This window comes from Salvia splendens, chromosome 4 (genome assembly GCF_004379255.2).
Source record: "Salvia splendens isolate huo1 chromosome 4, SspV2, whole genome shotgun sequence".
Taxonomy (NCBI): domain Eukaryota; kingdom Viridiplantae; phylum Streptophyta; class Magnoliopsida; order Lamiales; family Lamiaceae; genus Salvia; species Salvia splendens.
This window is the reverse complement of record NC_056035.1, coordinates 41,046,825-41,070,019: the sequence shown is the minus strand read 5'-3', so window position 1 is coordinate 41,070,019 and position 23,195 is coordinate 41,046,825. Positions and strand designations below refer to the sequence as shown.

General features: G+C 38.3%; 2 protein-coding genes across 5 annotated transcripts; both read right to left on the bottom strand.

The window, feature by feature from the left end:
• Positions 1-4,744: 4,744 nt before the first annotated feature.
• On the bottom strand, positions 4,745-9,099 carry LOC121800134 (S-adenosylmethionine mitochondrial carrier protein-like). Of its 3 annotated transcripts, none has more exons than XM_042199713.1 (9): positions 8,831-9,099; positions 7,309-8,530; positions 7,061-7,179; positions 6,794-6,918; positions 6,297-6,396; positions 6,112-6,189; positions 5,957-6,040; positions 5,687-5,772; positions 4,745-5,228 (listed from the first exon to the last, which is right to left on the bottom strand). In XM_042199713.1, the coding sequence occupies exons 2-9, from the start codon at positions 8,483-8,485 to the stop codon at positions 5,045-5,047; spliced, it is 1,953 nt and encodes a 650-aa protein (XP_042055647.1). In that variant the 5' UTR covers positions 8,486-8,530; positions 8,831-9,099; the 3' UTR covers positions 4,745-5,044. The 3 variants fall into 3 exon arrangements, with proteins under 3 accessions (XP_042055647.1, XP_042055649.1, XP_042055648.1); XM_042199715.1 differs by lacking the exon at positions 8,831-9,099 and having other exon boundaries at positions 7,309-7,726; positions 7,840-8,000; XM_042199714.1 differs by having other exon boundaries at positions 5,096-5,228; positions 5,687-5,780.
• A 555-nt stretch (positions 9,100-9,654) lies between these two features.
• Positions 9,655-20,669, bottom strand: LOC121800133 (DNA-directed RNA polymerase IV subunit 1-like). 2 transcript variants are annotated; one of them, XM_042199711.1, is made up of 20 exons: positions 20,449-20,669; positions 20,227-20,291; positions 19,382-19,487; positions 19,172-19,295; positions 18,949-19,070; positions 18,399-18,449; positions 18,107-18,322; positions 17,088-17,225; positions 16,877-16,972; positions 14,860-16,743; positions 13,850-14,019; positions 13,679-13,745; positions 13,487-13,605; positions 12,615-12,754; positions 11,690-11,949; positions 11,384-11,557; positions 11,125-11,262; positions 10,710-10,933; positions 10,345-10,456; positions 9,655-10,144 (listed from the first exon to the last, which is right to left on the bottom strand). In XM_042199711.1, exons 3-20 carry the CDS (start codon positions 19,466-19,468, stop codon positions 9,959-9,961), a joined length of 4,308 nt encoding a protein of 1,435 aa, XP_042055645.1. In that variant the 5' UTR covers positions 19,469-19,487; positions 20,227-20,291; positions 20,449-20,669; the 3' UTR covers positions 9,655-9,958. The 2 variants fall into 2 exon arrangements, with proteins under 2 accessions (XP_042055645.1, XP_042055646.1); XM_042199712.1 differs by lacking the exons at positions 19,172-19,295; positions 19,382-19,487; positions 20,227-20,291; positions 20,449-20,669 and having other exon boundaries at positions 18,399-18,514; positions 18,949-19,061.
• Positions 20,670-23,195: the final 2,526 nt, after the last annotated feature.

Genomic DNA, 23,195 nt, shown 5'->3' with positions numbered 1-23,195 from the left:
TTTTCCAGACCTACGGGCTGGACTAGCTTCCTCACGTTCATCACGGACGGAAGTATGGGTATTATGTGATCTGGTACGCATTTTTTGGTGGAAGAGGATCAAAAACTCGCTTTTATCACAGTTTTGGTTTTCTGTGTTCCCACAGACGGCGCCAGTGATGATTTAGCGAATTTTTGATGGGAATAAATGCAAGTAATAAATGAAGATCACAACGCTGAGAATTACGTGGTTCGATTTACTGAGGTAAATCTACGTCCACGGGAAGAAAAGAGGGCAAATTTGTATTGCTTGATCTAGCTTACAGATTACAATACTGATTTGCTATATGAGATTCAGGATCTAGAGAACCTAACCCTGGTCTATCTGATCTAAGTTCTATTTATACATTCGAACTAAGATCGTGGTTTGCAGCCCTGGTAGGGGGGTTGATAACTGCTTAATACCACTAAATAGATCGTGGGTGTAATGGAGGTCGTGGAGATCCTGCATGGGTCCACTATCTCCTTGTTCGGTCGAATACTGAGACCGAACTGCTGAACTTTGCCGATCAGCTTTTGCCGATCTGAGAGTTGAGCTCGATTGGTCGGCTTTTACCGAGCTATAGGCTGTGACCGAACTCTTTGGTTGTGCCGAACTGATACTCTTTCTTGGGTTTTGGGCTGATGGGCCGTCACTGCTATTGGGCTCGCAATTATTGTTTAGTTGTTTAGTTCGTATCCCATCAACATGAAACCCCATACGCTGCTCATCCAGGAAGCACCAAGATGTATCAAGACTTGAAAAGACAATTTTGGTGGAACGGTATGAAAAAGCATGTTGCAGCTTTTGTGGAGAGATGCCTAGCATGTCAACAAGTAAAGGTACTACACCAACGGCCCTATGGGAGATTGCAACCCCTCGAGATTCCAGAATGGAAGTGGGAACATATTGCAATGGACTTTGTGACAGGACTGCCAAAATCCCAGCGAGGAAACACTGTGATTTGGGTGATTATAGATCGCCTCACCAAATCTGCTCATTTTGTACCGGTTCGTGCTACCTATGGATCCAACCAGTTGGCTAAGATATATGTGCGGGAGGTTATACGTCTGCATGGAGTACCAGCGACAATTACTTCCGATCGCGATGCCAAGTTTACTTCTAGTTTTTGGACGAGCCTGCAGCGCGAGTTGGGGACTAAATTGAATTTTAGTACTGCCTTCCACCCACAAACCGATGGGCAGTCAGAGAGAACGATTCAAGTCTTGGAGGATATGCTACGAGCCGTGGTGCTTGATCGAGGCTGGGGTTGGGAAGAAGTGTTGCCATTGGTTGAGTTCGCGTACAACAATAGTTACCAGGCGACTATCAAGATGGCTCCATACGAGGCATTGTATGGAAAGAAGTGTAGATCACCACTTTACTGGGATGAAGTGGGTGAGAGAAGGGTGCTTGGACCAGACTCTGTGGAAGAGATGATAGAGATTGTCCGACAAATCCGTGGGAGGATCAAGGAGGCACAGGATCGACAGAAATCATATGCGGATGTTCGAAGGACCGATTTACAATTCGAGGTTGGAGAAAAGGTCTTTCTGAAAGTTTCCCCTTCTAAGGGAATAACTCGTTTTGGAGTGAAAGGAAAGCTGAGACCCCGATTTATCGGTCCGTACGAGATTTTGGATAGAGTCGGCGTGGTAGCATACAGATTGGCCCTACCACCAAGCTTTGGAAATGTGCACAACGTCTTCCATGTGTCACAATTGAGGAAGTACGTGTTTGACCCCACACACATAGTTCACCAGGAGGAGATGATGGTCCTAAATCCCGATCTAAGTTATGAGGAGAAGCCCGAGGCCATTTTGGATCGAAGGGTGCAAGAATTGAGGAATAAGTCAATTGTTTCGGTGAAAGTACGGTGGAGGAATCATGGAGTCGAAGAAGCAACATGGGAATCCGAAGATAAGATGAGAGAGAAGTTTCCGGAGCTGTTTGGGTAATCTAGGCAAATTTCGGGACGAAATTTTGTTAAGGTGGGAGGAATGTAATATCCGAAAATGTTTCTTTTTTTTAATGGATGATTTTGTGAATTCTTGTTTAATATATGGTGTGGAAAATCTTAATTGATTTATTCTATTGTTGGTGGATGTGATATAATTTAACTAGGCTTTTTATAATTGAGATAATTAATAAATCATGAATTAAAATCCTAATTAACTAATTATCCCTCCCTCCTTCTCTCTTGTTTTTTCGAAATCCCTCCCCCATCACCCCACGATTTTCTCAACCCCCCCCACTCCCACATAACCGATATTTTTCCCCTTCCCAATCACAATCATCGGTTTCTCTCTTCTCCCTCACAATCTCAACACCGGTAAGCTCCCTCTCTCCTTCTCCCTCTCGGTTTTACCTTTCCTCATTCACTCCCTCTCACCATCCTCTTGGATTCTTCAAGGTGTTACGCACTCTCGTTGTGAATCGGAGTCGGAAGAAGAAGTAAAGCGTGTGAATTACGTTGAACTATCCGGGAAAGGTAACCCGATACTCTAACTCATGTTAATTTCGAAAAACATGCATGTAGGACGTTTTTGGATGGTTTAGATGTCGAATAGGATTTGTGGCTATGTGTTTGTGTTGAACATGTTTTCGGTGATAACTGACAGTGGGTTCCGACCCCTTTTTGACTGAGCAAAAGATCTCCTTTTGGTACGAAATTTTAACTGTATAAACTTGGATGTGTCTTCTGCGTGGTGTGTAAATTTCAGCTTCTTTGGATGTCGGATGATTTTATTATGATTTTTGCAAGTAAACTGCGCAGTTCTGCGAGTTGTGTGTCCTGGGTGATGTATGTGTGTGCAATGGGGGTGTTTCTGAGTGTTTCGATTTTGTGAAGTCTGTGGGTGTGTTTGGCCAAGAGATGGCTCGGAGGAATCAGCGTTTGGTTCGGGTGGTTTGTGTGTGTTGGCCGAGAGTTTTAGGGTTTGGCCTAGGGTGGTGATGTGGAGAGTTTTGAAGGCTTGATCTCATGTTTTCGGGTGTGTTTTGGGATGTAGAATGTGTGGTGTGAATGTCGTATAGGGTTTGTGAATCGTTGGTTGGAGGAAAATGGGTGTGCACTTGATCGGGCCAGCGGCCGAGACGCCGAGCCAGGTGTCGAGACGGGCGCCGAGCCAGATGCCGAGACAGGTGCCGAGCCAGTGCCGAGAGAGGTGCCGAGACGGGTGCCGAGCCAGGGCCGAGCCAGACGCCGAGACATGTGCCGAGCCGGGCGGCCGAGACGGTCGGCCGAAATGCCGAGCCAGGCGGCCGAGACGGTCGGCCGAGGTGCCGAGCCAGGCGGCCGAGACGGTCGGCCGAGGTGCCGAGCCAGGCGGCCGAGACGGTCGGCCGAGGTGCCGAGCCAGGCGGCCGGGACGGTCGGCCGAGGTGCCGAGCCGGACGGCCGAGACGGTCGGCCGAGGTGCCGAGCCAGGCGGCCGAGACGGTCGGCCGAGGTGCCGAGCCGGACGGCCGAGACGGTCGGCCGAGGTGCCGAGCCAGGTGTCCGAGACAGCCGGCCGAGGTACCGAGCCAGGCCGAGACGCCGAGCCTTTTTCCGAACCTTTTCCGAGCCAGGTGAGCCGTTTGCACAGTGTGGGTGTGCCGGGAGTTTGAGTGTTGTGTGTGTGTCGTGTGCGCGTCTTGGGTACGTTGTATGCGTGTTGGGTGCGTGCGTGGTGTGTTTCGGACGTGTGTTTTTGTGTGTTTGGCTTATAAGATGTTGTTAAGTGTGTGTACGTGTAACGTGCTAGATGTTGAAGTCATCCAAGTAGGAATCATGCATTGTCGTTAAACATCGTCTACCCTGACTCTAATCATGATTTGTTTATCTTTCAAAAAGGGTGATCTTTTACGAGGAAAGTGTGGTTGAAGGGAACTATTTTAAAAGCTAAGCAATCGAGGTGGGCTTTTCTACCCTACTATTTTATGTGGGTTATCTTTAATACGGACTTCGTTCCGGAAATGTTTATGGAGGTGAATTGCTTGTCTTGCCAACTGTTTTGATTTGAAACCTATCTGAAGTGGTTTACCACATATGTTTAATCGAATTCGGGTCTGTTGGGCTGCGAACCCTCAGGCTAGTGTACACGAGACCGGGAGCCATCTGAGAGCAAGTTGGCCGGTCTAGATGACCTGGGGTGTGGCCACGCCCCTTGTCACCGTTGGATCAGATAGTGTATGATGGTGGGGATAAGGGTGGCAATATCTGAAAATGACTGCGCAGTCGAGTTTATGAAATATATTTTTGTGTACTTGGGCTATTTTCATTACACTCAAAACCCCAATGTTACACTGTTATGGCATGACAAACTATGTTTTTGGCGTGTGTCCACTGAGTGCAATAAGTACTCAGCCCTGCATGTTGTTTTCTTAATGTGCAGGTTGAGCGGCGATGGGGATGACGGATGTTGAGCAGTGAAAGCCAAATCAGTGTTTTACTTTGTCTTTTGGATGGTGTCGTGTCGCCATACCCGGCATCATCTGTCTCTTGGTCTTTTCCGCTGCTTTGTAATCCGATACAATGTTTTTATTTAAACTCTGTTTACTTTAACCTTAGTACAATGTTTTGAAGTGAACTTCTTTTAATAAATGTTTTTGGGTCAAATAATCTTGTTCTCCCCTTTCTTCCCCGCTTCTTTGTTCCTCCCCTAGTCGCGGTCCACCGTACTTCCTATCCTTAGGAAATGCGGGCGTGACAAGAAAACCTAGTAGTTATATGTTTATATCATACTATGAAACACTATATCCATTATGCTTTAATTAGGTGTTTGAACTCGATGTAAATATCCCTACATATATAGTATAAAAAAAGGTGATATTTTCTCTTAATATTAATGCAAATGCTTCTTACTATCCTATATCTGCACCAAAAATACAACACAAAGTTCACATTTTCAACTTGCACGAATCAACCTTGCCCATATCATCAAAAAACCATTTGCTAAGTTAAGTGCTCAATCCTCGGAGCCTGCACGCCGAGATCTCAACCGGAAGAACTAGATTTCGTCATATATTTAGGCAATGCACATTATGCAGTGACTGATATGGCAGAGGGCAATATCTCTGAATCGTCCTTGCTCTTCTGTTCGAGCTGCAATGCCTGAGTACCCGGTCGCGGAAAGTCTAGAGAGAACAGACTCTTAAAAGATTCATAGGATGCGAAGAAAAGTGCTCCCTGGATCATGTACATCACTAGTCTCGGAGTCAAGCCCCTGATAACAGAAAAACGTTCGTAAATGCCAAAGAAACTAGAGTGGAAACTCATCTGCAGAATATATGCAGAATATATGAGTAATTAATACCAACACGAAGATAGATAACTAAATTTCGTAAACAATGGTTTTGAACGAACGAACAGTTGTAAGCGTACGTTCAGATAAATGCTCCTGAACGATAATATGGCATATATATTTGGAAAACAAGAATAGAGAAAGATCACCTACACAAGCTCGTCAAAATCATCCACATCCTCAGCCAAACAGACTGGGTTATTACTTAGTATTTTCTTTTCTTTTTCATATTCTCTAAATTGGAAACAAAGTATTGAAATTTTATCTCCCTATGTATTCATAACAAACTGAAAATAACGAAATAAAACCAAGGACGGATCCAAATACTTTTCGACGCAGTTGGAGGTAAAACAGGTAAATACTGTATCTTAAAAACTCACCTATAAACACCATTCAACCCTTCATGCTTCCATATTTCATTAAGAGTACTGAGTACACCACTATGCTTGGCTGTATATCCGGGAAGCTGTAATACTGATTTTGTATCATTTTTATGAGAAAAATACTCAGGAAACAAAATTGAAAACTAAGATTGTTAACTCGATAAACCAGAAAAAAAAATTGTGATACTCAGTAAGAATGAGGTTCCCGAACAATCATTTAAAAAACTGACATCTAGGCCACAAAAAAAGAAAGAAATGAAAACTAACTTGGGTTTGCAATCTTGTCTTGACAACATCAAACGGAGTTGTGAAAAACGAAGCTGTAGATCCAGCCAATCCTCCACAGATTAACTGCAGGAATGGAGAAAAATGAGAACTATAGGAAGAACAAAACTCAGAGTTTTAGAGAGTAAACAACAAACCGTCGTGAATATATTAGCTTGAGCATTCCATTGGATTGACGGCGTCATAATATGCTTCAGGCTTTCATAAGTGTAAAACTGCAAATGAAATAATTAATCGTCTATCATACAGTCACAGCACTAAAATAAACAACTAGGGACAGAAAACAGAGGACAACTCTATTGTTTATACCCTCCAACATTACCTTGATGACAGAATGTGGAACATTTCTGCAGAGTACGGCTCCCCATCCAGCATACAATGAACGCAAGCCACCTTTCTGGAGAATCTCTATCAATGCAGTCCTACATTGATGCAGTTTAAAGGCAAAACGTCAAATTCAGATTACTGTACATCATTTATCAATGTGATCATAAAGTTTGCACTAAACTTTTTACTGAATAATATCCTCTGTATAAATCAAACTAAGTGGAACTCAAGCCTTAACTCATAGTTTAAAAAAGATACAAAAAACAGATACAGGAAAAAGAAAGAAATGAAGGAAAATTCACTTTGTCATCGTAGACTAGTTCACTATTTGAAAATGTGTGTATGTACCAACCAGATTACTCATTTGACCATGTACTTCTAATGAGTTAGCTTTGGGAGTCACTGACAATTACGAAAAATAACCTAAATTCCGCAGTGTGGAATTCAGATGTTGATAACATACAGAAAAAAATAAATATCTTCAAGATATACCAGCAGTTCTTGTAGTGTGAACCAACTTGCATCTGCTGTTTTATACATTCGCTTGGAGTGAAAAGGAACGATGTTGCAATACTTGCACAACCCCCTGCTGTGCAGTGGGCCAATGAGTGACATTCCTGTGAAAAAAGAGGCACACATTACCTCAAATTGATATGATGTTTGTCATATAACAAATTTATAATACATGAAAAAAATAGTAGTAGCACGGAAAGTCCAGTGTCAGTTAAAATGTTATCCTCTGGAACAAAGATTATGTACCTTGGGAAGAAGAGGAAGTAAACTTTTCTTCACCGATTCATATGTGAATGTATAGAGAGCAGATATTGGAGCTGAACTTACAATGTTGCTGGAAATGCCACGGTAAAGCCCTGATATACCTGAAAAGTTCCAAAATACGGTTCATGGTGCCTTTCACATTGCTTTCCAAGAGTACACAGGATTCTAGTCGCTCCAAATTTATGTAAACACTGATTTCCTTTAAGTTGTGATTTCTTGCTAAAAGGTACCTCTCTCAGCAATAATAGATCTGCCTACATAGTGGAGGGGCTTCTGGCTAGTATGGCATGCCTGAATAACTGTCTTAACTGTGTCCAGGGGATGTAGACAAAGGCTGACAAATATCCCCGCCATTGCTCCAGCAAAAGCATGTTCTTGTTTCGCAAGCCCATATTGAGGTTTTCTCTTTCCAAACAGGTCGATATCTGCCTCCAAAATATCTGCTTTGACAAGCCTTGCTCCTTGATCTTTTTGGTCCTCATAAGTACCTTCACTACTCTCCTTTCTGCAATTTTTACAATCATAACTGTGTGATGCTAATTTGGCATCTAGGGTGTCCGCGTAACATCTTGATGTAGAGATCTTACAATCAGTCGCTTCAATAGGTAGCGCATCATCCTTTTTCTCTGAGCACGTCGTATTTGATGGCTTCAAGTCAAAGTTGGCAGCATTTTTAGAAGATAAATCTAAAGGTTCTGAAATTTCAGGCTCAGAAACAGAAATTCCTGTAGCTAAACTATGAAACGAACTACTTTCATCACCTGAATTTGTTGAACGACAAATTTCATAATAGGCAGCCTCCCTTTTGATCTCAATCTCAGAGTTTGCCAGACTATTTGGTTTATAAAGAGCTATAGTATTCATCCAATTATAATTGTTCTTGAAATTCGAAGGTATTCCTGCACCCAAAAGACAACCATGCACGGAGGCTCCCTCAATCAACAAGGACCTTGCAAGGACCATCCTCCAGAAAGAAGAAGCTCCATAACTATCACTAGAGCACTCTCGATTCTCATCCACAAGCTCTGTAGATATTTTTTTATTAGACAAGTAGAACACCGAGCAAGGTTGATCACCAGCTGAAGTAGCTGCATCAGAAGTTCCTTTATCTGTAGAATAACAAAGTATCCCACCTTCCGGAATAATCTCAGATTTGTATGCGGCGTTACTCTTATGCAGAAGACCAGAGAGAGACTTACTCGCATAACCCCACGCATGGCCTACTGCAGAGATTAGCTCGGGTGTGCTTAACCTTTCAGAGGGTTTGGGATCACAATTAATAATACTACATTTTTCATTTACAGGAGAAACATGATCTATAATCTCGAAGGAAGCCCCACGAAATGGATTACTTCTACATTTGATGCAGAAATTTTCAGTTTTTGGAGACACGCGGACTCCCGTCATTATTCGTTTCCAGATGAAGCAGACGGATGGACGATAGAGAACCGACTGCACTTGAACAATTAGGGTAAGTTAATGAACGTACAAAGTTAGATGATTAGGATATAAAATCACTGGAGGAAAGCAATTCAAGGGAAACTGATAAATTACTATTCAAGCTGTTGATTACTATTCCTAGATTTCACGAACTCAACACCGATATTAATTCGTGGTCAGCATAGGCAAAAAACTAGGAGCACAAGATAATAGATTTATGAGGCCATAAACTGCCCTGCTTCTAATATAAAATTAAATTGCCATAGTAGTAGTTTATTGATCAATGAAATTAAGCTCAGAAAAACTCAATACCTCGAATTTATAACCTAACCAGCTTAGTGCTCAAGCCTTTGAGCTCTGTGACCCCTTGGAATTTGAAGGGATCGGAAATCGAGCTACATTGACCAATTAAGCTGAGTTCCCTAGAATGATCGGTGTTTGATGATTAACAAGTAGAGAGAGGGGGAGAAATTGGAAGTGAAAAACTTAAAATGGAGGAGTTGGAAAGTGGAATAATAATCAGTAGGAATTTTCCGATTTCGGCGTTTGAAGGAAACTGGAAAAAAGGTAGGTTCAGGCGGATGAAGAAGCTGACGAAGAAGAAGAGTATATGAGTTGGGCTTCTAATTATGTTATTGCTTATTGGGCTTAGCAATTACTTGTTGGCTACTGGGCTTTAAACTTATATGGGAATAGAGCCTTTCACTTTTAATGCCCATACTGTTATAGCCCATAGGATTTACTAGTGAGGTCAGAATATGACAATCTGAACTTTGTAAAATTGTTAAATTGTTAAATTACATACTACCTCCCATTTTGCCACTTTGATCCATCCCACGATAAGAGTCACACTTCACTAGTAATAGTATACCAATTGAATCATTTTTATTTTTGACAAAAAAACAATCATATCTCTTCTATTTATTCTTCTTCATCTCTCTTACTTTATACATTCATCTCTCTTACTTTATACATACGGGGTGAGAGAAAGTTTTTTAAAAAATAGACAATGAAATGACATATATACCTCTTGCACATTAAAAAATTAATATACACTCCGTTGGATTCAAAAAATAATCCAGAAATTCAGTGACTAATAACACCTGAAAGTGCATATGTTGTGATTTGCATATCCATTTGAAAAAGTATAGCAAAGCTCAAATTTATGAATCCAAATGGATAGAGACAGAAGTGCATGCAATAAAATAAAGAAACAAGAGAACAATACAACATGAAAATGGATAGCCCTTGAAAGCTTTCCCGTTGGTACTTCCACTAAATATCCCTAGCCTCTACTTCAGGCAAAGAACCTTTAGTGGAAGCACCAAAAAGAAGCTTGGGCTATCCAACTCCCAAATATTTATTTCTACACACAACAAACTTAACGTAGTTTCGGGTTCAGTTGATACCCTAACAATTTATTCAGTCTTTTTCCACAGACTATTCCACAATGACTGCAGGAGTCGAGGCGACCTTGTTGTTCTTGGATTGATGTGTCTTGGCCTTGTCGGGAGAAATCATTTCCAGAGCATGATTGATGCATTTGTGGTACGAGAAGTCTTCCTCGCTGCCATCTGTGCGTACCAAGAAAAAGCAGTTCTCTTTGTGCTCTGGATGACGGCCAACCTGAAATACGATGTACCAGAGAATGAGGTTGGAAGCATAGATAATGGTGGTAGTGTTTCCCAAGACGGTAAGCAACAATAAAAAGGTGTGGATGTGCATTTTTCTGCATCTTTATGCTTATGATCAAAGAGACTAATGTACTGCATATGTATGCCAATCGATGAATATTTCTTGAGGTAAGATGCGAGACTCTTACGTACCTTTATGTCTAAAATGCCAGTTCCGCATTTATCTTGCAATTTTGGATGGAACTTTAGAGCCATCATTGCTGTAGACCTATCCTCTTCATTCAGGCGACGGTTTGCAGGATACCTATGCCGTTTCAAAAGAGAATTTTAATAACCGACTCCAACAGAAACAAAGAGCAAGAGATGTGAATGTTTTTCAAGTGTCAACGAAATTCAAGAAGCAATAAAGAATAGTGAAAGAGATTACACCCACATCAGATTTCAGGTTTCAAATAAAAAGCAACTCATATTATTTCTTATGTTAAAAAAGCAACTCGTACCAACTTAACTCGAAAAGGCATCAAGAATGAGTAAAAGTTGGGAAGAGCTTCACATACTCTTTCAGGATACGCTTTAGTTTCCGTGAAACTTTCTGAATCCCAACCACAGTGAAATGCTGTGCGAGCATGTTATGAAGCGAGATCTTTTGCTCCTTTGAGTTGAAATGATAGGAAGTAATAGGTTTTCTGTCATGTGGTTTCACCTGAGCATTAGTTTTATCAGACGCAACATGGGTACTCAGCAGGCTGTAAACATCTGTGCGCTGAGCAGGTTCATGTCCCTGATGCATGAACAAAAGAAAAAAATCATATAAAGGAAAACAGACAAGAATCATATCGTGGAAATATGACACCTTCAATCAAACACTTACCTTGATACGTTTACTGATCGAGAAAATAAGTAGTTACAAATGTAGTGTTTAAATGGTTTAAAATGTATCTGATGCTTTCAAGGGATGAAGAAGTATCCTACCTTCCCCTTGTATAAAAGATCAAACTGGCAACCAGTTCCAATAGAAGGGGTTTGTCCCCATGCCAAAGCCTCGAGACTTCCTTTAAGACCATCAGTTTGTTCCACCTTGGCTGCTTTTATAAAACAATCGCTAGGATTCTGTATTTTGGTTCAGAGGTCCACAATATGTATAAGCAATGCATCAACATTCTAAAAAAGGCTAGATATAACAATTAACATTAATGAATAAAGAGGGAAGAAAAATTGAAAAACTACTAACCAAAAAGCAGGCTTGACTGAAGGGTGCATAAGTACCAGTTTCCTTTCTTTGATGTGCCAGTCCTCTTGAATTTAATGGTGCGAACTCTCCCGTAGCTGAAAGGCAATTGGCTGTAACAAATAAATGTTCTGGAAGGATGGACTTGCCAGTGTCACGTATAGCAGCATGCAAAGTCTGCAGTCGAGATACAATATCAGTCAATTAGCCTCATTGCCGTTTTACAGAGCTAAGAATGATACGCACAGTTCATAACTAAATAAATTCTTGGTAAAAGGTGAATGTTTATAGAAAGAGAAATGAACTCACGGTTACAAAATAATGCCATGCAACATCAATTCCATATGCTTCACAATAATCGAGAAGAACGTCCGGATGGCTGCGCTCCCAGTCAATTATGTTTCTTATAACAAGGCACTTATCAATGAGTGTACTCCAGAACTTGGTCCTGTCACAGTATTCTGATGTGACAACTCGCAAAAAGAGTTCACCTGAAGGACATCTTGGGAATTTTGAACAATCGAATCCCTCTTTCCATAAGATATCAACCTTCTTGAATTCCACAAATCCTAATTAATAACAGAAAATATTAGCATAAAAAAGAAGCCCACTAGTCCATGATGACAATGAGTTAATGAAACTGAAATGTGGGTGCAGCTCTCCTAATTCTACAACAAAATTGTAACTAATACTTGTGAAACTCACAGGCCCAATATGACAGGGTTTTGATCATTTCTGACTTTAAAAAGAAGGTGCCGCCACATTGCCCACACCCCAAATTCCCTTAGGAATTTCTACCATTGCAAAATCAAAATACACCTCGTATATGATCATGTACCCAGAAGCAACTCGACTCTGTTGTGGTCCAGAGCCAAAAAATGATCAAGTACCTAGCGAGCCACGCCAATAATCCATAGCCAAAAAATGAACGCACGGCATTTTTGATCATTTTTCGACGGTTCATGATTCTGTTTAACATTTTCTACAGTCCGGGATGCTTTTTATGATTCTATTCCTCATTTTCTACAGTCCGAGATGCTTTTTAGGGTTAGTCATGATTTCTATCACCATCTTTAAACAACATCAAGAAAAATGCCCCAAACTTACATTCTCTTCAAACCCTCCTCACACATTGTAATTCAAGGAATGAAAAAGCTAGCAATGGCAGAATAGCAAGAATAAACATGTCCTAAAAAGATTACTGAGAAAATAGTGCAGTAGTCCAAGTTGAAACCTTTTACAACAGTTTGAAGAAGGGCAGGTATAATCATATCACGAAGAATGTCCACATCAGGGATATTGTGAATGCTTTCAGTTAATGCAGCTGATATGCAAATTGTAGAGTCAGTGTGAGTGTCAGCTTCAGAACAAACCCTGCCAATCAAGAAACAAGATTAAAAAAACTTCCGTTAGCTCATAAAAGAATTACCAAGACCCAAAGAAGCTGAAACATGAATTATGTATTCAAACCCTTAGGATAAAAGTCATTGAACCTGCCATTATCTGTTATTTCCTTTTTCTTTTAAATTTCTTAAATCTATGTACTTTGAGTTATGAATAGTTTTCAATCCATGTAGTAGTGTGCACAGAATTCAGACGGTTATATATATATATATATCTGCCGTTGTACTTGTACCTACAATAGTTTACACCTTTGCAAGATTTCCAGTCAAGAAAGGCTATAACATAGGATGAACTACGCGTGGGAAAAACAACTTGTTGAAACTGACCAAGGCATGTCTCAATACTCCAAGGTAATACTTAATACTGATATGTCTTTTAATAAATGCCTGGTGCTGGAATAAAAGCAGAAAACATGAGTAGATCTATTCCTAATTTCTCTAATCCTGCTTTTACCACATAAAGAAGAGCATTTGCTAGACTTGCATCGAGTAAAATTAGAAAAACAAACTTTGTATAGTCTATCTTTGTAATTTCTTTAGCAAATCAGGCAAGGCAGCAGATAATATTCTGCACTAGAACACCCAAACCAACAATACAATTACAAGCATAATTTTGACAGTTGTTAACCACATTTCTTAACAAATTGATACTTTCTTATGCCCTGTTGACAGATGGACAACTTATCAAAGAGGAGAGACTTACTCGCTAGTTATAAGCAACTTCGGAAGATCAAACTTGGATTTGGCTCCATTTAATTTATTATTCATACAAAGAGCATTGATAATTGAGCGCATTGTCAGCCGCCTCTTGTTGGCGACTTCCTGAATGGTCAAAAAAGAGTCCTGAATAAATATAGAAAGAAATAAAACAGCATTATATAACTTATTGTATTACCTTTTTTACGTGAAAATGGCAAGCCCAGGGACTAACACTGGTGCCGCTATTTGTCTTCTTTGAATAGCTAATTGAGAACAGGTATATTTAGCCATTAAAGATCAACATAACTCAAATGCATGTCACTACAAGGAAATGCAAAACAAAAAATCTAATTAAACAAAAGCATACCATATCCTTATTTCTGAGACTATGTTCGAGAAAGGCAAACACTCCAAATGATTCTTCACTTCTAAAGCTCCGTATTCAGAACCATTTGCCCATCTTCTAAGTCTCCGGGATAAAAACAGTGATGCACTTTTAGAGCCAGTACTCTTTTTCACTCCGCATTCAAGTACTTTCTGTATGGTCAATTGAGTGAGATTTCGCAAGTGAACTTATAACAAACTGAAGTGCTCACACTAAGTTCCACAAGCATTAGAAAGTGATTCAACGCAGAAGCAGTAAAATATATATACTGGCAGAACTTCCTTATTCACACAATGGAAAAAATATGACAATAAAATCTGAAAATGCAATAATTTATGGTTTCCTGATGGTTTTTACCTTTTATACCACAAATCCCTTCTTGTACTACATATTTCTAGACACAAGACCATTGCTATTTAGTTAGCTTTCTACAGTTTATTCAGGAACAATAATCCCTTTTTTGATTATATCTAACAAAATTTAAATAATTTCTTTTTATCCTTAAAGGAAACAGCAAGATATAGGAACAATATACTTTTACTTGGATTGTTGGAAAATAAAAATCGAAGTTTCTTAGAGATATCCGTCTTTGAACAAAAGGTAGCACAATACTCATCCAGCACAAACCATGATACCTCATTACTAACATGTAATGCCAATTTAGACTTCCCTATGTACTGAAGAAACAAGTTTATCATTTCATTGACTTTAGAACTAGCAACAAAATATGTCCAAAACCTATGGTCTAAGAGTGATATAAAAAGCAAACAGCATTTTAGTTATGTTCTGTATCTATCCTATCTCTAAACCTAAAGCTAGTCTCTATTTTCCCTAAACTATCTAAGATTGATTTATCGTCACATATGCCTGAGAGTTTGACCACAATACAATCCATAGGTCAACACTGAACTTGATAATATCATAAAAAATACATACTGTGCAAGGTTACCTAAGGCAAACTATATGTACTCATCCACAAACACACATTGTACCTTTAAATTTAGCATAGGTGACGGTTCTAACACACTGATCGGCTGATCCAGCGCACTGTATAAAACTTCCGTAATGGCGCAAGCCGCAGTTGACCCAACAGGATGACCACCCATATGGCCATCGACATTAGTAGTATTCATCTCCTCAGAGCAATAGTGAAACTGGATAACCTGATTTCCATAGCAACTCCTAACAGTTTCATCATACCCAGTTACTAAATCCCGCATGAAAAACATCAAGCGCCGGTTTAAAGTTCCTGGGATATCAGCATTGCCACCGAAAGATCCGTCACGGGTTGTCAAAGAAAGAACAAAACATTCCTGAGGATTTAAACCTGTTGAGAAGGAGTTTCCAATCATTGTACACGGGATGTAACCCTGCGATGTTTGTACATCTGGAAGCCCCTTCTGGTAGTTCCATGAAGCACAAGACAGGTGACGGGGAACTGAAAAAGATAATGGAGCCAACGAGTGCTGCAACCCCACACACATGCTATGTTGAAATAGTTTTTGCAAATTGCCTTTGCTCCCAGCCTTTAACATAGCTATAAATGAATTACCACTGCCCGAGTACTTGTAAGCTAAACTTTGCATATCCCGAAATACTGCCTTGGCAGCAGAAACTGAGGCGTGAAAAAGTTCTGGTATAGTCTGTTGAGCAATCAAAATCCTCTCCTTGAGAAAATTTTCCATGTAATCACTCTCTTCCGAATAATCTACAAGAAAATCTTGGTTGCAACCCACCATTAGCAAACTAGCCTTGGATAGCCTTTCTGCTTCCTGCAAGCCAAATGATATTTCGTCTAGAAGATTCATGTGAGACTTAGAGTCATGGGACATGTAAAGGTCTGATAATGAAACAGTGAGTCCCCTCATTGACAACCACTCGCAAAGAACCTCCTGCCCACTACCTAGGAATTCAAGTGCTCTATCCTTGCAATGTCTTAGAAGGCATTCAAATAGATTCCCACTGTTGTCATTTAACCAAGATGATCCATGGGAAGACGACACAAGCTCCCCTTGCCTTATACATACATCATTGCATGCAGAAGTGAATTCGAAATCCCTAGGCAAAAGAAGGCTAAACAACTGCTTCCCAGTCCAAAAACGAGCACCAGTTTTAGAATTGATAACAGCTGGCAATACCGGCATACAAGAACTGAACATTTGCAGCTGCTGCATCTTAGCTTTATTCAGAATAACTCCATCTTGAAGAGATAGATATGCAGCAGTTAAACTATCCTGACCTAGTGCCAAAAGGTTTCGACCATTCTGTCCATTGGTTAACTGACTTTTTAATGAAACAAGCTCATTGAGCTCTATTCTGGTGTTCAATGACTGGGGAATGTAACCGTGAAGACAATCTCCGTCAAAGTCCCCTTTGAGAGGAGAACATATTAGAGGATTAATGGACAGAACAGAATTGATTGGGAGAATTTTTACGGATAGAGCAATAAGGGAGTGCTGATGAACAGATGGAGGCCTATTAATCAACACAATATCTCCATCAATAAGAGGCCTACGAATGGAATCTCCTGCACGCAACATGTCCTTAAACCATATAGTTCTCCTCTGACCATCCCGAAGTGCTGTAAAGTTCCCCCTTCGGTGAAGCATATAATCACAGCAGGGCATCAACTTCTCCCAGTTCCATTCGTTGACATGGTCATTTATAAGCAAATTCTCTGCGACTTGAAAAGGCACGCCAATTTCGTGAACCTTAAGTCTAGGGTCGCCGACAACAACCATGCGGAAAGAATGATCTGTTCGCTTTCCAAGTAGCAACTCTTTTATGTTTTTTAGACCTGATGAACTCGAAGCTGACTCATTTCCTGCTTGTTTTTCATATGCTTTCTGCAAGTTTGACAGCTTCTCTGAGCGTATCTGCAGCAGGGGAGGTTTTAAGAAATAAATTTCTCACATTGAATATGTATATATATATATATGTATACATGTGTGTGTGTGTGTAAGGTGAGGTTAGCCAAGGTAAGATATATTGTGTGCTCATTTTCCTTGCCTTGGAAAGTTTGTAACGTTCAAGAACACGAGCACTTAGTTCATTGGGTGTGCCTCTAAAATCAAAAAGCTTTCTGTACGCCCTCGTAGTCTCATCCTATATATTAGTAAAGTAAAGACGGCATGATCATCAAGGAACAGAAACAGCGGAAAAACATATATAAGTCATGAATGAATGAATGGATTTGAGCAAGACAGTTATTAACACTTACAACAGTTATGCGCTGACCAAATTCTCTCACTCGAGCACTATTTGGAGTCACAAGCAAGGAGTTCAGAAAGATCAAATTTTTCCTTTTGAAAGATTTTTCAAAAACCTCTGGAGATACATCCTTTAAAATTTCATAAACCTGGAAAGCCAATTGCAGCATAAGCAACAGTTACTAAACTAGGATTGACATGCTTTGAAATAGTAATAATTTAACAAGGAACTTGTGTGATCAGTTTAAATACTGTTGACATTTCGATACTAAGGCTGGTAAATGAAAAACATGGTCCAGTGCATGCTTTTTTTGAAGTAAAAACTAAGTACTAAAAGTAGTTTTGATTGGTTACTCTAAAATACGCTGAATCAGCGCATGGTCATGATGAAAGTGGTAATATGTATGAGCCACTATTATTTTATTACTCCAGGATGTTCAATCTAGAATGTTTGTCTCCATCAAAGAGTCTACTAATCAATAACTTAAAGATCAAAAATAGAATGGGGTAAACTCTACTGTACAGAAGCAGGGGGGTAGATGCTGAAAGAGAATGATTAATACAACTGGATCTGTTATTACAGTAAACCTAGTAGTAGTCCATAATACATTAAAAATACTATTAACATTTATACTAATGAACTTTAAAATATAGATACGATTATTATAGCAGCCTGATCTGAGAAATCTTCAAATAACACCAGCGATACTCCAATTTCTCAAAGTTCTTCCTAAAAAAATGCTATCCAGTGACACACTACTTCAGTGGAATATTATCTTTATCTGACTATGCCATCCTATATGAAAGATTGATGTTGTATTTGTAGAAAACAAACAGAATAAAGACAATTGCCTTATCTAAGCTTTCTATAATATGATTAAATGAGACAAAATTGAAAGGTAGTGGGTAAGGAATGCCACAACAATACTAATGTTTCAGAACTAACAGATATTTGATCTAAAGCGTGCAATATAACAGAATAGAAGTAGAAAGAAATCCACCCAAACAAAAAGTCTATGGACAATCTTACTTGAGCTGGCAATAGAATTCTTTTGTTTGGCGGCTGACTACTGTGGTCTTGAGCTGAATCTTTAGGGAGTATATCCCAATAATCAGAAGCCAGGCACCCATATGAGCTCTTACTCACCAATGCTTCACTAACTTCAGCAATAATTGCACTTTTTGCAAACACGTCTTTTGTAGATACTTTGAATTTCATTTTTGGATAGCCAGCTTTGGATTGCCCCTGTTATTCCGGGTGGAAACATGTTGGTAATAGTCATATAAAAAAGTGCAAAGTACCAGCAGTCAAATGCACTCACAGTACAATATCTGCATTTTCTTGGCTGGTGACTTGAAGCAGAATGTGCATTCTGGTGCATGCAAAAAGAATACTATTAAACGAAGCATGAGATGGACATTAGTAACATTCATCAACCTACAGGCAGTTAAACAATGACACTGAGTAAGTTGTCATTGTATAAAGAGCAACATCAGATTTTTCAGAATATTATATGGACCCTTCCTATATTTCTTGAAAGTCCAAGCTATCACTTCCAAGTCTTTACCGTAAGAAATGCCACTCTATAGCCATGACTTGGTTGTAGATTTTGCCTTCAACTATATTTAGATTCAATATCACCTAATTAGCTAAGACATGTGTTATTAGATAGAGTAATTGTTATAATAAGAATTTAAACTAGCACATGCTTTATTACACTTACTGATATAAGTATAGTGTTTGTTTAGATTTTCAGTTAGGAGTAAGAGCAAGAAGGATGCGAAGATTGGATTAATATTTGATATGTGTGTATCTGAGAAAATCTAGCAAAAGCAACAAACAACTCTTTTACACTAAGGTTAGTAACTAACCTTATTCTTACTATGCCGAAGAGATTTACACCCTGGACAGATTTTATTAAGGATCTGCGTAACTTCAGACATGAAATAAGGATTTAGGATCGTATATGGAAATTTGATCAAACCAAAATGCCCTGGAAAATAGAGAACAATATGTCAATATCCAATCATTGTTGTGAGAAAACAAAAGACGGAGATTATAAAGTAGCATTACAGCTCTTCAACCCCTAGTTACCTTCACAATCCCTTGAATATTTGGCACCACAGGTAGTGCAATCAGTAGCATTTGACGTAGGGAGCCCCAATGCAGCATCCGACACTTCATTGACTGTTCCGACGACCATTGCTGATAGTTTTCCCTAAAATTGCCAATGCATTAAGAAAAGGTAGGTTTTTTTATGAGCATCTAAAACTAGTCATATCAAATGTGAGATGGACCACTTACAGCATCTTCATCAGATAAAATACTCAAACGAACTCCCTTCAGGCGACCTGATGTAACTTGCTGAACTTCAGGCAACCCATTATCCATTGAAGTCCGTAATTTTTCCCTTGAGATGAAAAACCATACAGGTAAGTTGATTCCAGAATTCAATCACATTAGGCATATGAACCAGTAATAGCCTACCCTGAAAAAAATATGATCTTGACTTGTACTAACACTAGTTTAAGAATATGACTCCTACTTAAAAGGAATCAGAGGATAATCAAGAAAAAACGAATCATCGTTGTTGCTTTAGTGCTTGTAATCCACATGCATCCTTATGATTTTCCATATCATTACATCATACTTTACATTAATCAACACCACTCAACAATCAGTTATTTCATCTCAGACAGAAACAGTTAAGTTCATTACAGAATTCAATCTCAATCAGACTATGAGCCAGTAGTAATAACCTAACTTGTGAAAAATGTAATCTTGACTTTCAACAATAGGACTTCTACTTAAACGAAATCAAAAGATAATAAAGAAAAAACAAGCATCATGATTACTACAGTACTTGTAATCCACATGCATCCCAATGACTTTCCATATCATCACATCACACTATCCTTCACATTAATCAACACCACTTAACAATCAGATATCCCATCTCATACAGAAACAGTTACACCTCATTTACTCCAACTCCTATTTGGTGGTCAAAAAGCAAGCAATCACACATAGGCATCATCTCACATTGCAAAAAACCACACAAATTGAGAATTGCATGCACAAGGCATAAGATATCAAATCATAATTACACTCCAGCTCCATCCAACACAAACATGAATAATACTCATTACCTTCAGTCGCCGGAACAGTCAACCACGAAGAAAAATCCGTCCACCAGTCAATGCATTCAACTCAACTGCTAATCAAAAAACAGACGATCGTGTACAGCATTGACAATTTATCACGATTAAGAAACAACACAAGAGAAACGTTTAAAACATAAAAATCAAGCTCATCTATTTGCGGCGTACAAATAAATTGAACATATCAGAAACATTGTTTTGGTTCCTCACCTAATGCGTAGTTGATTCCCCTTGGCTCTCCTCCCCTCTCTACACGGAACTCCCTTGCTTGGTTGTGATCCTAGAGAGAGAAAGAGACAGGGAGAGAGGTGGAGAATGGGAGAGATTCTTCGATTAATGGTGCGGCAGAGTGTTATTTCAGCTATATAGTGTGTGTGTGTGTGTGTGCGCTTTTTTGAAGAGGGAATCAATGGAGGGATTAAGGAAATTAATATGTGGAGACAAATTTGTAAATAATTGGTAAAAGCGATGGCAGTAAACGAGGGCAGGCTCGGTTAACGACGGCTTTTGCGGTTCAACCGTCAATATTCTGCTTATAAATTTTGATTAAGCAAGGGTTTTGGGTTTTGGCCATCACCCAAATATTCGTAATTCTCAAATAATCGAACCGATCGAGTTGAGTTGAGTTGAGTTGAGCAGAAACTAGCCGAGTCGCAATCAATTGGAATGTTAGTTTAAGCTAGTTTTGTCGGACGAAATCGAATTAGATTGCATTCATATTTTTCTAAATTTGGGGATTTTGGTTGCTTTGGGTCGAATGTTTAATATCCAAAAAAACTTAATAGCGCATAATTTTAAGTAAAGTTGTTAAAGTGGAGGAATTGTGAATATGTGACTAATGTTTGAATTAATATATTTTTGCTTCTTTTTTCTTTTCCTTTTCTATTTTTAGAATGATTATATTAATTTCTATGAACTGGTATACATGACTCTAATTAGGTTTTAATGGTGGATAACTCCATCGGTTCTATGATAAATGTTTTAACATTTATTATCAAAAGGTTGTCAAACTTCATTTGAGAAGAATGTTAGAAAAAAAAATGTAAGAGTACTTTGTTCGAATAATTACATAGGCTTTTAGATTGATAATTTTATACGTTCTACGGATAAAAAGAAACGATATATTCTATGTTGTCAAAAGTGAATAGCACATGAAGGTCTTCTAAGATAGATGTTTTAAAAGAAATGCATATTCTCTTGAATATGTAGTCTTGTGTGTTCAAATCATTCATAAATACATTATACAATTACCTTTATTATTGATTTTTTAGTCTTTTTAAGGTAGAAGTTATGATACCAAGGGTGAAATTGTCACTTTTTGTAATATATATTTTGTGATTTTTTAGTCTTTTTGTGTAGAAATTATGATACCAAGGGTGAAATTGCCATTTTTTGTAACATATATTTTGATGGCAGGTAGCATTTATTATGTGATGAATAGTTTGGTGGATGACATAAATAAGATTGAAGGGTGATTAGATAATTCATTTATATTTAGATATGAAAAATTAAATTAACTATTGTATATGGAGAAGTGGGATAATTTTATTATATTTAATTTGTTTTCAATTTTTTTAAAAAAAATAATTTTCCAGCTATTAAACGGCGTGAGTGGAGTAACCGCCCTCTAAAATGGCACCACATGGGGAGTGGCGCGTGGCAAGCTGGCTCGCGCCCCACCTCTCTGCGCCAAACCACTTGACGAGACAAGTTACCTATAACGGGATCTTGCTCTCGTCTCATCTAATCCAAAATGGCTCAACCGTTATGGGTACCCTGACCCCTCTTCTCTTTATAAAATCTAATGAAAAGGAGGGTGATGATAAAAGCGTCGTTCCAAGACCAATTAAGCTTTTTCATAAAAGTTTGCCTTTTCTCAAATACAGCCTGCGGTGGGTCCCCAGGTTCTATAGCCATTTCCAAAATTTGATTTCCTAATTTTTGTTTGGGTGTTTGATTATTGTTTTATTATGCCAAATTATAGATATAATATTTTTGTCTATTTAAAGTGATGTACTATTCTCTTTAACTTGCGAGATTTTATATAATTTTTAATATAATAAATGAAAATTGAAAATAGATATTTTTATTTTAAAAATATAATATATCATTTTAAATAAAATATCATATAAATTTTCACTTTTGAGTTTAACATAGAAAGTGTTTATATATTTATATTCCTTTGTCAAATTAATGACATATCCCAAATGGAGAATAAATAGAAATATTTGAATTATTATGGCTTTAATTATTTTATATCTTTTGTTTCAGTTTATAATTTGGCCTATTTGGTTTATTTTGGCGGACTCGTAAGTGATTAAGCTCATACATTAAGTTTAATTTTTTTTTAAATACAGTTGTTTATCGAATTTTGATGCTAACAGGAGTATATGAATTGAATTCATAAATTGCCCATATAATTATATATAAAAAAGGAAAAACTATTTTTGGATCAATTATTGGTGAAAGTATATTTTTTCTCTCTTGATATCGACTTTTTGAGATTTCTTTTGGGGAGATAAAAAGTTGATAGCAGATTCTCTTGTCACTCCCTTTCTAAAAATATATTCTGATTCAATCTTGGTGGATATCATTAAATGTAGACGTTTGATTTCGAAGATAATATGATTCTCATTTTTTATTAATCGATTTGCCATAAATGTGTACAAATGCTTGCCCACATTTTCTCAATTGGAAAATTCTATCATAGTCAAAATGGCCACAAATGATTCAGAATCACTAAATGGTGCCATAAAGGGAGGGTCATGGTATAAAGATAAAATGTCTTTGTCATATTATTGGATAAATTTATAATTTTGTACTATTATCTTTTATTTTATTTTTAAAAACTTGCAGCACTTTATGTTTAGACATTCTTACTTTAGTAAGTATCTATTGAAATGACAATAAAAGTTATACTAGTAATATATAGTATAAAATAAATTTTGCTACATTGC